This window comes from Hordeum vulgare, chromosome 5H, assembly GCF_904849725.1.
Source record: "Hordeum vulgare subsp. vulgare chromosome 5H, MorexV3_pseudomolecules_assembly, whole genome shotgun sequence".
Taxonomy (NCBI): domain Eukaryota; kingdom Viridiplantae; phylum Streptophyta; class Magnoliopsida; order Poales; family Poaceae; genus Hordeum; species Hordeum vulgare.
In genome coordinates, this window is record NC_058522.1 from 493718547 (window position 1) to 493733133 (window position 14587).

General features: G+C 45.7%; 3 protein-coding genes across 3 annotated transcripts; 2 read left to right on the plus strand and 1 right to left on the minus strand.

The window, feature by feature from the left end:
• Positions 1-3477: 3477 nt before the first annotated feature.
• On the minus strand, positions 3478-9693 carry LOC123399966 (inositol-tetrakisphosphate 1-kinase 6). Its single transcript, XM_045094357.1, has 17 exons — positions 9431-9693; positions 9294-9329; positions 8994-9189; positions 8729-8817; positions 8495-8566; positions 8214-8416; positions 7889-8042; positions 7570-7683; positions 7313-7375; positions 6924-7060; positions 6688-6835; positions 6392-6526; positions 5645-5724; positions 5374-5549; positions 5081-5159; positions 4879-4993; positions 3478-4569 (listed from the first exon to the last, which is right to left on the minus strand). The coding sequence occupies exons 1-17, from the start codon at positions 9590-9592 to the stop codon at positions 3727-3729; spliced, it is 2802 nt and encodes a 933-aa protein (XP_044950292.1). The 5' UTR covers positions 9593-9693; the 3' UTR covers positions 3478-3726.
• Positions 9694-10019: 326 nt separating this feature from the next.
• Positions 10020-10769, plus strand: LOC123399968. Its single transcript, XM_045094359.1, has 2 exons — positions 10020-10493; positions 10678-10769. Exons 1-2 carry the CDS (start codon positions 10152-10154, stop codon positions 10696-10698), a joined length of 363 nt encoding a protein of 120 aa, XP_044950294.1. The 5' UTR covers positions 10020-10151; the 3' UTR covers positions 10699-10769.
• A 1-nt stretch (position 10770) lies between these two features.
• LOC123399967 (E3 ubiquitin-protein ligase Os04g0590900-like) lies at positions 10771-11950 on the plus strand. The gene has a single exon (XM_045094358.1). It carries the CDS (start codon positions 10771-10773, stop codon positions 11527-11529), a length of 759 nt encoding a protein of 252 aa, XP_044950293.1. The 3' UTR covers positions 11530-11950.
• The last annotated feature ends 2637 nt before the right edge of the window (positions 11951-14587 follow it).

Below are 14587 nucleotides of genomic sequence, written 5' to 3' on the forward strand. Positions count from 1 at the left end.
CCAACATATCTATAATTTTTTATTGTTCCATGCTGTTATATTATCATCTTAAGATACTTTTTGGGTCAAAATGCACCAATTTATATTATTTTTAAGAACTAACCTATTAACCCAGTGTCGAGTGCCACTTGCTTTTTTCTGCGTGTTTTTTTTTGTTTTTTAGGTTTTCAGTGCCAAACGAAGTCCAATTGCCACAAAAAAATTGGTGATTTTTTTGGACCAAAAAGAGACCTGGAAGCTTTGGGAGGAGACTTGGAGCTGCACGAGCAGCCCACAAGGCAACAGGGCGCGCCCAGGGGGGTTGGTGCGCCCTAATGCCTTGTCGACTCTCTATGGCCCCTCTTGCCCCGTTCTCTAGCCTATGAATTATTCCAAAAATCCTAGAAGCATCCACGAAACACTTTTTACGTCGTTGCAAGTCTTTGTTCCACGGCGATCCCATCCGGAGCTCCATTCTGGCACTCTGTCGGAGGGGTAATCAATCACGGAGGGCCTCTTCATCAACCTCGGTGCCCTCTTGATGATGTGTGAGTAGTTCACCTTAGACCTACGGGTCCGTAGTTATTACCTAGATGGCAATCTCTCTCTCTCTCTCTCTCTCTCTCTCTCTCTTGATCTTCAATACAATGATCATCACATCTTCGCTTTGATCTATCCGATGTAATTCATTTGTATGGTGTGTTTGTTAGGATCTGATGAACTATGGGTTTATGTTCAGATTATTCATGAAAAGTATTTGAGCCTTCTCTGAATTATTATTGCTCTTATTTGCATGATCATCATAGCTTCATAAATCTATCCGATCTATTGAATTGCTTTGTCCAAGTAGTTTGATCTTTCTTTAGTGGTAGATGTGTGTTGTAGTGGGTTCAACCTGGCGAATTTCCTATATCCCAGTGACAGAAGGGGACAAGTTGCGTCTTCGTGTTGCTGCCACTAAGGATAAAACGATGGGGTTTATTCATATTGGTTGAGTTTACTTTGTCTACATCATGTCATCGTTCTACAAGCATTACTTCGTTTGTCAAGAACTTAACACGTAGAGAGGCCAGCATGGAAGTGCTCTTGAAGTGAAGTAATAGTAGTAGGTGCACCCAGAAGGTAACCTATTTGCTTATGGACGTGATGCCTATATACACATGATTATTGACGTGAAAATCGCATAACTATACGATGTTCTATCAATTGCCCAACACTAATTTGTTTACCCATCATATGTTATTTTCATGAGAGATACCACTAGAGAACACTAGGTCCCCGGGTCTATTCACTTATATATTCAGAAAAATTGTATTTTCCTCGCTGCCTTCTTTTATCTTTTATTCTAGCTATTATTCTCAACAACTATCTACACAACTCACTTGCTTGCAAATAAGAAGAACAAGGGGATTGACAACCCTCTTGCTCGCGTTGGATGCAAGTTGTTTGCTCTTCTGTATTTAGCCGTTGAACACGGTTGATGATTGATATTCCTATTGGTTCGATAAACCTAGAAGAGCCAAGCGGCTGATACAACGCCTTTCGGCACACGGTACATACTCCACGACTACAACATACACAAAACAGCTCCCTAGTCAAACCTCAAGCCATAAATGGTGGAAAGACAAGACTCACAGGTCAAGGACCACGTCTCGACCAACACCGGAAATCTAGAAGCATAACACCAACTACATCTCAGGCTGGATCAACGCACTCTTCACCCTTCGCGCCTAGGATCGACAAGTGAACAGAGGGAACCAGCTGGGTCCGAAGAAGACAATGTCCGAGGAAAATCGGCGGCGTACATTGTGCCTTGAGAACCCATGCCTACAGCAGCTACCATCACCAACACACATTGCTCCAAACCTCGCCGAAGCATCGACAAGGCCACCACCTCCAGCGACAACTCCGGTGGCCTTCATGGCACCCTAACAGCACCTCCAAGGAGGACGTGACGCCGTTGCGCCGCTGCTGCCTGGCCAGCAAGCCAGCCAAGGGTTTCCCCTAGTGTCCAAGCAGGGCACGGGCATGGCCAAGACGATTCCTCCATGGAGGAGACGACACCCGCATGTGTCGTCACCGTCTACACCGGCTGCTGTGGTGCAGGGATTTCTCCTCAATCCAGTCTGAACCCCATGGTGACCGCCGAAAAAGCGCCATCCGGAGCGGGAGAAGAAAGTCGCCGGCTTGGCATCAGCTATGAGGAGGAGAGCTGCCTCCTGGTGCCGGCAAAGAGGGAGACGCCGGTGGTCGTGGCCTAGACCATCAGCACCAGCCATGCACCTCCGCCGCCAGGCCCAGACACGAGTAGCTGCGAGGCCACCGCGTCGCCGCCCTCTCACCGCGCCGCCGCCCGCAACCTACGCCCCTACCGCGCCAGATCTGGAGTCCACCACCCAGGATTCGTCGGCCACCATCCATGGAGGACAAATTTGAAATGATCAAAATCTAGTAATTCGTTTCGGTTCCTGATATTTCTTTGGGAAAAAAGAGCTAGATGTACATGTCAAATACTTTTTTAAAGTATGAGCAATTAAAATAAATATATTTTATACTAAACTTCTATATTTGTGTATAACTTATATGATTGCTATATTTTAACTTATAACTTGTTTAACTAACATAGTTAGGAATACTAACACTGATAATATTATAATTATATATTTGTTATACACTTATTATCGTATCATTGTAATATACATATGTGTTGTGCTAAAACTTATCTGTATTTTGTAGTAAAACTTTCTTGAATTATTTTTGTCAAAATGTATAAATAAACTTTGCAATGTGAATTGTATGTGTATGTATTTTACCATTCTTAAATATACAATGCTAGAGATCTCTAAAGCATACCACAAAACAAATATCTCCATAATACTTTCCGGTCTATGATGAGGTAATCAATTTTATAGAACCTCTAGCTTATAAGATGAACTGCTGGAATTAAACATTCATCAATATATCTTGGTCAAATGTTTTTTGCAAGTTACGGTGATATCAGTAATCAATGGGTTATGCCAAATGCAATGTAGAAGAAGTAACCTTCACAAAAAAAATGTATTTCCTTCGATACATCCATTTGAGCGACACCTAATATGAATCGGAGGAATTAGAAGAAGTAACATGCTGGCATTTTTTAGGGTTCGTAACAGGCTGGCTAGGTGGAGACAAACCAGCTATATGGAGCTGCCGGCCCAAGTTATAGAGGGACATATTTTTTCTTGTACCGGGTGCAAGTTATAGACTGGTGCTGGAATAATTGCCGCAGAATTTTTTTTCTCTGTGCACCAGGAACGGCTGTGGTAGCCTCACCACTGCTTTTGATTAGTCTATTCCATGTGATGAGTAGGTTTGGCACTTGTATGTGTGATGAGTTGTTTCCAGGAAATAGAAATTTCATCAAAATTCAGTTCTTTTATCGAATATCCGAACGATTTCGCTGCTTGAGAGCGACTTGTCTTACAAGATAGCTCTGCTCCTCAGCGTGTAGACTGTTCATTCAACCACGTGGTGAAAATCTCTATTGCAAAATATGAAGAAACTTTCAATCAAATGTACTCCCTCCATTGCATATTAAGTGTCGCTGATTTAATATAAAGCTGTGCTAAATTAGCGACACTTCGTTATGAAACGGAGGTTGTAATTTTGAACAAATTTAGGCAACTGTAAGTTCTTCTCTGAACCGAATGTTGCCATCTCCTTCCTGGAAAAAATGCAGGCCAGGGTGCGGAATGCCGGCCGGGGAAGCTACCCAACCAGCTTTTTTCCATGGCTTCCAGTCTTTTGTTGCCTCTGCTGTTCCTTCTCCCCACCTGCTCTCCTCCTTCCCTTCGCCGCAGCTCCGTCAGCGACATGGACATTGTTCCCTGTAGCCGGCTCAAGGCCACCTTTGCTTCTTCCTCTTGACGTCGTTGGAACCGAAGGAGGGTCCTTGCCGATGCCAGTTGCTGCAACCGGTTGGCGTGGCACTCTTCTTGTGTCGCCGCCATTTCCGGCATCGGCCTTCAGATCCTTTACACCAACCGAGACTCTTCTTGTGGTGCCACCATTGCCAGTATCGACCTTCAGATCCTTTGCACCAACCGACACTCTTCTTGTGGTGCCACCATTGCCAGCATCGACCTTTGGATTCTTTGCACCAACCGACACTCTTCTTGTGGCGCCACCATTGCCAGCATCAACCTTCGGATCCTTTGCACCAACCGAAGGATCCTTGGTCCGGGATCTTGGGGCAGCCACCTTGACGTTCTTCATCGCAGGTTTGTCAGCGATGTTCTTGTCTGCCTTTGTGCTGCCTGGGGCTATGGTCTTCTTGTCTGACGAGGTTTTCTTATCAGCCTTGGTGTCTGTTGTAGGAGCTGCCACTGCATTGTGCAGCCTGTTTCCCAGAGGTGTGTAGCTTGATCTCTTGTCTATTTTGTAAGATGGGGACTCTTGTTTGCAGAAAGCAGGGGATCCTCTCGTGCTGAGATTTTTCTCTGATGAAGAGCTGGGTCTCGCTGTTGGAGTGGCCGACTTTGAGGAGCTGGACGTCGTAGGAGATTCAGACTTCGAAGATGTGCTACTGGGTGCATCGAACTTTCCTGAGAACTGTCAAAGTTTCACAATGTCAAGAAGATCAATGGGAAAAAAATGAATAAATCACAAAAAAAGAGAAAAAAAAAGGTAGTCTTCTTTGGTTTGGTGGATAACTTTCACGATCACCTCATGGTAATAGAATATGATTTTTTTGCATAAAATTTTCTGCAATTCTGATGCGGTATTTTAACCTGGTGAATGGTGAATTACTTTGATATGTGTCATGTTTTTTTTTTTACAACATGGTGAGGTGTATGTCTTTTCTAAGGTATGTACAGTGAAAGTGTTGCTTTTATTGTGAAGAGCTAAGAGTCATCATACCCTTGAAGTTTTAACTGGTTGAAGGATAGGCAGCTCCCTCTGGAAAACCATTTGGGTGGAATCAGCTTCCATCTCAAGGGAAGCGAACAGAGGGGTGGCCGGAGGAGTCTTGAGCCTGAAATCAAATGAACAGCCCCGTTTCGAAATACACAGTAGAGAGAACAGTCAACATGTTTTTACTGCAAGCAAATTTCAACTTTACCAATCGTAATCGTGCTTTTCGCCATCTGTGAGTAGGTAATCTCGCTTCCCCGAGGCGAGTTTGAACATGCGGCGGTCACCTATATTCAGACAACCAATGCGTTCTAGTCAGATCATCCATCTTCCAAGCAAAGATGTGTATCAATCTCTCTAGATCTGATCAACAGTTTACTGAAACCAGTGACTCAAAATCTCGTCTTAGCTCCGGACAGCGATAGCAGGGGAATAAATAGTCGCATCCCGGTGACAAAACGAACAGGCGAAGAAGTGAAAATAGAAGAGATAACACCTTACCTTGGATGGCTTCAAACTCCACAGAGTACATTGGGTCAAGGAGATTCACCTCCTTGTCCTGATCATGCCTGTACAGCTCCCCAAAGAGAACCAGGCTCTCGTCTTCGTCCTTCCGGGCCGGAGCCGCCGCAGGTGTGCCCCTCGCCATGCCGGCAAACCTCCTCGTGCGATCCATTCTTCAGGTGCTCAGCGCAGGGAGCAGAATAAACAGCCAAACTGAAAGTGCCGAGACACAGGGAGAGCAGGTACAGGACATACATATATTGCATACAGTGACGAAAGCTTACCTGAATAATAAAAGGCCAAAACTGTGCCGGCAATCCTGAAAGTTTCCCTGGAGCTCCACGCGATCTGCACAAATGCAACAAATATGCTGATGAAAGGGACATCAAGGTGCAGCCGAATGGAAAGTGTTATTATAATGGGGAGTACCGTTCCTTTCTCCTTGGCCTCCACATGGCACCAATTTGTTCAGTTTTGGCCCCTTCAGAAAGGCCAACTGTAATCGGTTTCAGTGCACCTCCATATAAAAACCATGCCCAGAGTCGGCGGAGGCCGGGGATAAATCCGTCGTGAGGCGACGAAGAAAACAGGCTTTCACATGATATAATTCACATACAAATAACAGAGTAGATACAGAGAGAAGCAGGTTGCTGGTCTATGCAGAGCAGAAACAAGCATATCACATCACTCACATTGCAGTACAGTGTCTACAGGGCCACTCACATTCACATTTAAATCATACAACACACAGCCAAAAAGAGGAGGTCAGCATGGTTATAAATTTGTACGGCAACCAGTTTTAACTCGAGGGTTGAGTGTTGTCGTTCTGGATTATTAGTGTTAGTACACATCTCTGCCTGCAAAGTTCCGAAGTACTCTAGGATTCTAGGCGACGAGCAGCCGCTTATGTTTGTGAATTCGACACACAGGAGTGGTGATCTCCAGCGAATAGTGTGGATGTTGTCGCCGTTATTGTATATGGTTTGTGTGGAGTGTCCATTGACTAAGTTTGCACCTTCCCTTTCTTCGACTCGTATGCCTGCCTGATTGCATCCCAGAATGCAGGCATCGCCTCGGAGTCGGGAACTTCTTTGAATGACGGAAGATAGTTTAGGTCCACTATGACATGGTCTCCACTACCCTCTTGAACCTGCATATTCAAAATGCTAGGTTTTACAGCTGAAGTAGAATGTGCAACATGAAAAGATAATGGTGACTGGAAGTGTTGAAGACTTGCAGTGGGAAAAGGTTACTCTCTTTGTAGCTGCACTGAATTCTAAAAGCATAATCCATACATGAAGAAATACTTACAACAACATCAAATCCAAAAATTGTTAGTCCAAGTGATTCCTTTAACCGTTTTGCAGCCTCTTCCACTACATCAATGTTCAGAGATTTGTTATCTTGTACACTGTTCTGCAGTAGCTGCTCCTTAGTAGCCACTGGAAGGGTCTTCAAACTGTGAAGCCAAATTCAAGTGTGAATTTAACAGAGGAATGCAGAATGCATCCAATACAGTGCCAATATATGTATTTTCCAAACTTTACCTATTAAATGTAAGAGGTTCATCTCCTGATGACGACTTCAGCAAATTTGCATTGGGCATTGAGTTTTTTACAGCATGAAAAACCTTGTCTCCAATTACATAAAACTTGAATATCTTGGACCCGTGATCAATGTATTCCTGCATCACATAAATAAAATCTACACATTCAGCAGCTGAATCACCACAAACAAAGGTTCATAGGTACAGAGCTGCAGGGTGCATCAAGACATGAAGGTCAACATAGAATGCCTCAAATAGTGTCAAAATTGCAGGTGAACATACAAGATGTGATACTCTTAATCGTGAGAACATATAACACATTAAGAGTATATCAAAGATGCCTATTTCCTACCAAGACATTGTCATAGGGGAAAATGCAGAAAAGTGTACCTGTAGAATAGCTGGAAGAGGCACACTAAGGTTGCTAAACTCTTCGATTTGGAAAACTAATGCCTGCAAAAACAATTTCCCATTTAGATGCAAAACTCAAAAGGAAGCAAATGAAACTCCAAACTAAAAAGGGATTGAGTAGCACAATGAGCCAGTCTAACCCTTTCTGTACGAATGGTGACGAAATGATATGATTGGAAATTAATGCAATACACTAACATTCTGATGTAGAACTAAATACAAAGACAACAAGCTACCATATTGTGCGCATCAGCAACTCCACATGCTACTTGTGGCTTCACGATGAGTGGAAATGATAAATTAGCTTCTGCTAGTTGCTTCTGTAATTCGCTGCCATTGAAGTTTATTACCTGCATTGCAAAATAGCAAGCAAACTCAATAGTCAAGACTCAAGACAAAGCCAATTGTAGGTAAAATAATGCAACATGGACTGCACATAAAATCTCTCCAAAAGTGCATGAAGACAGGGTGTTTAATGATGGTAGATGTCAGTAACATACAGTACAAAAACCATGAAGTCATACTTCTGCATAAGTGTATTTCAAATAAAAACACCTTCAAAGAATGTGGTGCTCGGAGTTTGGGCCTTCCTTCAGAGCCAAGTTCTTGCAATCTAACTAGAATTTCTTGAATTTGCAGACGATCGAGCAACGGGGAAATATTTTTGAATGGATCAACGATGCAAAAATCAGGGTGCTCTTCCATAAACCTGCTTAACAAATAGGGTGATAGTGAAAACAGAATGAGTATGATAGTTCAAATATTGACCTAAGAAATTTCTGTTATAAATTTAGAGAGCAAGTTATCAGATGGTTGCTATTTGTTGCTAGAGGACACGAAAGTGTAGATCCACTAAATTAGTTTCTGTAATCCATTGTACCTTATAACTTCAGACATTCCTGCAGAAAATGAAATTCCCCTGGGAAAACTGATGGAGCAATTTGGATCAATGCTAATGATCTCATCTGTCATTTTGTGGAGGATTATGTCAACTTCTTTAAGTTGAGAGGCTAAAGGAAGTTCAAATGAGAGTGGGACAAAGATAAGTCCATTTTCACTAGGATAAAGGGGAAATGCTCCTCTCTGCAAGCAACATAGGAATAATGATGTTCCAGCAGAGATCAAATACTATTAGTCAAGAACACATTATAGAAAACTTGCCTTGGCAAAGTCTTCCTCACGGGATGGTTTCATTGCATAGCCAACCATCAAAACAGATGAACTAGCCATTTCCTGCATGAAAGAAGACGTGTAACTTCAAATTTAGTGCACTAATCAACCCTAAACCCCATGTTTTCCATCTGCTCTCTGCTAAATCAATGAAAATCCAGCAACTGCTGGATCTTTCAAATAATAAAAATAATATGACCAAGTAGACACAAATGACCATTTAACCTTTTTTATTAAAATACTCAAAGTGATAAGCAGCTCTTGAAGCTTGCCAATATTTACAACTCCCGAATCTTTCGTTCCACATTCATTATCTGGATCATGAGAAGAATATCAATAGCCCTCAACGGTAATGTTAGGCCCTCTTTCCAATATGTAAAACATCATGAGTTACACCGAATATATATCATGGATGAAGTCCTAATCCAAAAGTGCTTGCTTAAAATGGCATGAGAAGGAAAATTAACATCTCATCCTGATTTATGCTTACCTACAGCAATAACTCTCCAGTTATGGCTCTGAAGTTCAGAAAATAGATCTTCATCAACTCTGGAAGTAGCATAAAAACAACAACTTGATCCGCTCCACTCTAACACCGACTCATTTAGTAAGTTATTCCCAGTGGGAGCAGGTAGTGATATATATCCAAAGGAGTACAAGTTTGCTGTCATTTCAAGAAAGCCTGACTGATAAAAGCAACAGAGAAGCCCCATGTAAGCGTATACTACCTTACGATGAGTCAAACACAGTGCTTGAAAAAAAAAATGTCCAAAAGGGGGTAAACATATACCACAGTAGTTGGCATTTCCTCCGGATGGCAAATTGCCTGGAACAAAAGGAGCAAGAAGATGCAGTCAGTTGACTACCGAGGTACTGTTTCCTGATAATTCACCTCAGATCGGACGAGGTGAAGAGGCGGGCTCATACCACGCCCAGATTGGAGTGGCGCAGCCGCCGCAGCAGCGCCTCCGCCCCGGGACGCAGCGTGGGCACCGGCGCAGCCTCGTGCGGCCCTGCACCGCCGGAGACGACGGGATCGAGGAGGAGGGACGCATCCAGCACCAGCCGCACAGGTCGCTCCATGGCCATGGCTGCGGGGTTTGGGTCTCTCTGTTCAGCTTTGGGTGTTGGGGCCGGACTTGGAGGAAGGAGAAGCTCCTGAGCGGTGGGGCCACGTGTGAGAGGTCCAGGTGGGTCCTGCGGCCGCATGGCGGACAGGTGGCGAAATGCGGAAAGCACCTTAACGTTTTTATTTGTTTTCATTTATTCTTTAATAAGGCTGATAATGGCTAGTGTTGCAGGGAATCCGGTGCGTTGTGTCGAGGAAAAAGGACGTACTTCCTTCTTTACCTATTAATAATAATAATAATAATAATATAATAATATAATCTCCCCTAATAATAAAGCGTGTAGCGCTTCTGTCGTCCGTCGCGGCAGTTTTAAAAAAAAAACTTCTATTTCAGAAAAATAAACCCGCAGTCCTTTCTTTCGTTAAAAAAACGTTTCGTTTTTATAGAAACACCCCTCCCTAGCCGGCCTTGTCGGTGACGAAAATCTCCGGAGAGGAAACATCCCTCCCTAGCCGGCCTTGTCGGTGACGAAGATCTCCGGGGAGGACGGGTCCGACTCCTTGCCGGTGAGGCCGTCGATGTCGGGGCGGGTGGCGCGCAGCCAGCCGAGGACGTGGTCGAAGCTGCGGTTCTCCATGACCACCACCACCACCGTCTTGACGGGGGAGTGGATCTCGCGCTTCTTGCGCCGCCGCTTCAGTCGCGGGCCGTGGTGGCCCCCGCCGTCCAGGCAGTGCGCGGAGACCATCAGGGCCAGCAGGAGGAGGGCGACGAGGAGGCGCCGCTTTCCGGCGGCGGCCATGGCGCCAGAGCGGCTCACGACGGCGCCGGAGCAGGCGCAGTCCATCACCCGCACCATCTTCGACGTTGTCAAGGAGCACGGCCCCCTCACCATCTCTGACGTTTGGGATCACATCAAGGTACCGTTTCTTCTGAAGCTCCTGCAAGATTCATCTCTGCGCGCACGCACAGAACCTGTTCGACGGAATGTCTTTGTGTCAACTTGGCTGGACGGACAGTGTCCTCTCTGTCCTTGCAATGGGTTAAAGTGTCACTTTGGATTCCTTGTCAGTCAGAACTTACGGTGTGTTAAATTTCCTTCAGGACATAGGGCTGAGGGTTTGACAAGCAAGAGGCAGATGAAGATCATGCTGCGATGGATGAGGGAGAAGCAGAAGCTCAGGCTCATCTGCGACCATGACGTACAAGTACCGGCGCGGCGAGGGGCCCGTCCTCCACACCACCGACTGCTCGTTCTGCCTCGGCGAGTTCCACGACGGGGAGAACCTCCGTCTGCTCCCAAAATGCAGCCATGCGTTCCATCAGCAATGCATCGACACTTGGCTCAAGTCGCACTCCAATTGCCCACTCTGCCGCTCCAACATCACCTTCGTCGCCGTCGAGGTGGCGCCGCATGAGCCGGTGGGCTGTGCTCCAGGCGACGCCGACCGGAGCACTCATCAGCATCAGGTGGTTGTTGAGATGGATGAATTGGAGAACATGTGTGAAGAGCAGCAGGGTGCAGTGAGCAGTGGTGGCGTCAGCGTCAGAGCTGACTGCGACGAGCAGGAGGCCGAGGACAGCAGAGAAGGAACAGAGGAGGAGGATGGCAATGGCACGGCGGAGATCAGAGAAGAAGGCATGCCACCACCGAAGACGGGGTCCAACCTGCACCGTGATAGCCGCATGTCCATCGCCGACGTGCTGCAGTCCACCATGGAGGACGAGCTGATCGCAACCAGGGAGAGCGGGCTCCTTGCTGGCGGCGCCGGCACGTCGAGGCGGTGCCGCGGGGAGAACGGCAGCAGCAGACGGGGCTGCAACCGGCGCACATTGCAGGACGACACGGTGCCGCCGATGAAGAGGTTGCCGCCCGGCGGCAGGTCGTGTTTCAACAGCAAGAGCGGCAGGGGAGTCGTCGATTCGGACAATCCAGTGCGAGGTGGCCAGCCGTGACGATCCTGGACAAGTTTCCGTCCCGTTTCTGCGCATGATGGGACGCTAATGAGGACCATATCATTCATCATCATAATTCAGAGGCGGCGGCGTCCTGTGATAATGCTGATTTCCCTTGGTTGCATCATGTGATGCTACTGCCAAATCGATGCTTGGGTAACATCTCTTGTGATGATAGTTCAGCACGCATTGGATCTTTTCATTTTTTTGCACTTCCAAGTTCCAACTCATGACATAGTAGGTTCGTCTCCTCCACCACACAGTCCACTGTTCCAGTGGACATGTTTTGCTGTGGGTGCAGTTACTGTAGTAACAGGCTCAAGTTTTCAACACCTTGAATGATCTTTTTCTCTTCACCTTTTGTGTGTGTTTATGCCTTTGCAAATTAGTTGTAAAAAGAGACGCGAGTGTGGAATCCGAAGGATCAGATCTTGGCTGAAATGTTAGTACTAGGAGCTTGGAACTGTTCTCTTGCATACAGCAGTTCGAATTCAAAGACACTATCTATATGTTGAATTATTATTGATAGTACCGAAATTCGCGGAGAGAGGCCCAGATAAGTATATTTGCAGTGTGTTCTATCGCCGACGCTTGTCGTGGTCGATTACCACCATCATGAACAATTAGGCTGATCCTAACAAAGTTGTAGACCGACAGTGCACGATTTTCTATTAGAGGCTCATGATGAGTTGCTTGCAGCACGGTGCTAGGTCAGATCTGGGTTTGAGATAGATCAAAGCGGAACCTGATCCCCTCCACCCGCTTTGCGGCAAAAGGAATGGCGTTAATAGTATATAAAGTGTTCATGCTTTTAGGAAATGTATGTAGGGCATATTTGGCTTACACCTTGCTAATGATTTTTCCTGGATCTGTAGACAAAGCTGTTAATCATATATGGTGCTTATAGCTGAAATACTGTGAATGATGTCACGTTGTGAATTATGCATAAATAAATAACCCAAAACAATTTGTTTTTTTCCGTTGTACTTCTGTTTTTGCCTTCTTTGCTGCTTCTTTCTGAAACTGGTGTTGGTGTTCTGAAGAACTTTGGCCTCGGCCTTCTCCAATTCAAATGGATGTGCTTTTAACTGCTACTCCCTCCGTAACTTAGTATAAGACATTTTTTTGGCATTATAGTAGTGTCAAAGAGCATCTTATATTAAGTTATAGAGGGAGTATTAACTTGGGCAAAAACCTTACGTCAAATGATGGGGCTATATCTGATTATCATATCTCTTAACCATTTGCAGGTCATGTATTCAGTAGAATAGCATACAAAGCGTCTAATTTCTGATGACAATCATAGTAGTTAGTAACTTCAAAATAATTTTCAGTAATTGACACATGTTAGTTTCCAGAGCTACTGTGCCCTTATATTACATTTCAATTGCAGTATATAAAAATTTAGTGGCATAAACTGTTGGGGAACGTCGCATGGGAAACAAAAAATTTCCTACGTGCACGAAGACCTATCATGGTGATGTTCATCTACGAGAGGGGATTTCCGATCTACGTACCCTTGTAGATCGCACAGCAGAAGCGTTAGTGAACGCGGTTGATGTAGTGGAACGTCCTCACGTCCCCCGATCCGCCCCGCGAACCGTCCCACGAACCGTCCCGCGATCCGTCCCACGATCTAGTGCCGAACGGACGGCACCTCCGCGTTTAGCACACGTACAGCTCGACGATGATCTCGGCCTTCTTGATCTAGCAAGAGAGACGGAGAGGTAGATGAGTTCTCCAGCAGCGTGGCGGCGCTCCGGAGGTTGGTGGTGATCTTATCTCGGCAGGGCTCCGCCCGAGCTCCGCAGAAACGCGATCTAGAGGTAAAACCGTGGAGGTATGTGGTCGGGCTGCCTTGGAAAAGTTGCCTCAAATCAGCCCTAATTGCTCCATATATATAGGAGGAGGGAGGGGAGGCTTGCCTTGAGGCTCAAGGAGCCCCAAGGGCTGCGCCACCAAGGGAGGAGGAATCCTCCAATCCTAGTCCAACTAGGATTGGAAAGTGGAGTCCTTCTCTCCTTTCCCACCTCCTTTTTTTTCTTTCTCTTTGATTTTCTATCCTTGGCGCATAGGGCCCTCTTGGGCTGTACCACCAGCCCACCAAGGGCTGGTGCGCCACCCCCAAGGCCTATGGGCTTCCCCGGGGTGGGTTGCCCCCCCCCCACCCCGGTGAACACCCGGAACCCATTCGTCATTCCCGGTACATTCCCGGTAACTCCGAAAACCTTCCGGTAATCAAATGAGGTCATCCTATATATCAATCTTCGTTTCCGGACCATTCCGGAAACCCTCGTGACGTCCGTGATCTCATCCGGGACTCCGAACAACATTCGGTAAACAACCATATAACTCAAATACGCATAAAACAATGTCGAACCTTAAGTGTGCAGACCCTGCGGGTTCGAGAACTATGTAGACATGACCCGAGAGACTCCTCGGTCAATACCCAATAGCGGGACCTGGATGCCCATATTGGATCCTACATATTCTACGAAGATCTTATCGTTTGAACCTCAGTGCCAAGGATTCATATAATCCCGTATGTCATTCCCTTTGTCCTTCGGTATGTCACTTACCCGAGATTCGATCGTCAGTATCCGCATACCTATTTCAATCTCGTTTACCGGCAAGTCTCTTTATTCGTTCCGTAATACAAGATCCCGCAACTTACACTAAGTTACATTGCTTGCAAGGCTTGTGTGTGATGTTGTATTACCGAGTGGGCCCCGAGATACCTCTCCGTCACACGGAGTGACAAATCCCAGTCTTGATCCATACTAACTCAACTAACACCTTCGGAGATACCTGTAGAGCATCTTTATAGTCACCCAGTTACGTTGCGACGTTTGATACACACAAAGCATTCCTCCGGTGTCAGTGAGTTATATGATCTCATGGTCATAGGAATAAATACTTGACACGCAGAAAACAGTAGCAACAAAATGACACGATCAACATGCTACGTCTATTAGTTTGGGTCTAGTCCATCACGTGATTCTCCCAATGACGTGATCCAGTTATCAAGCAACAACACCTTGTTCATAATCAGAAGACA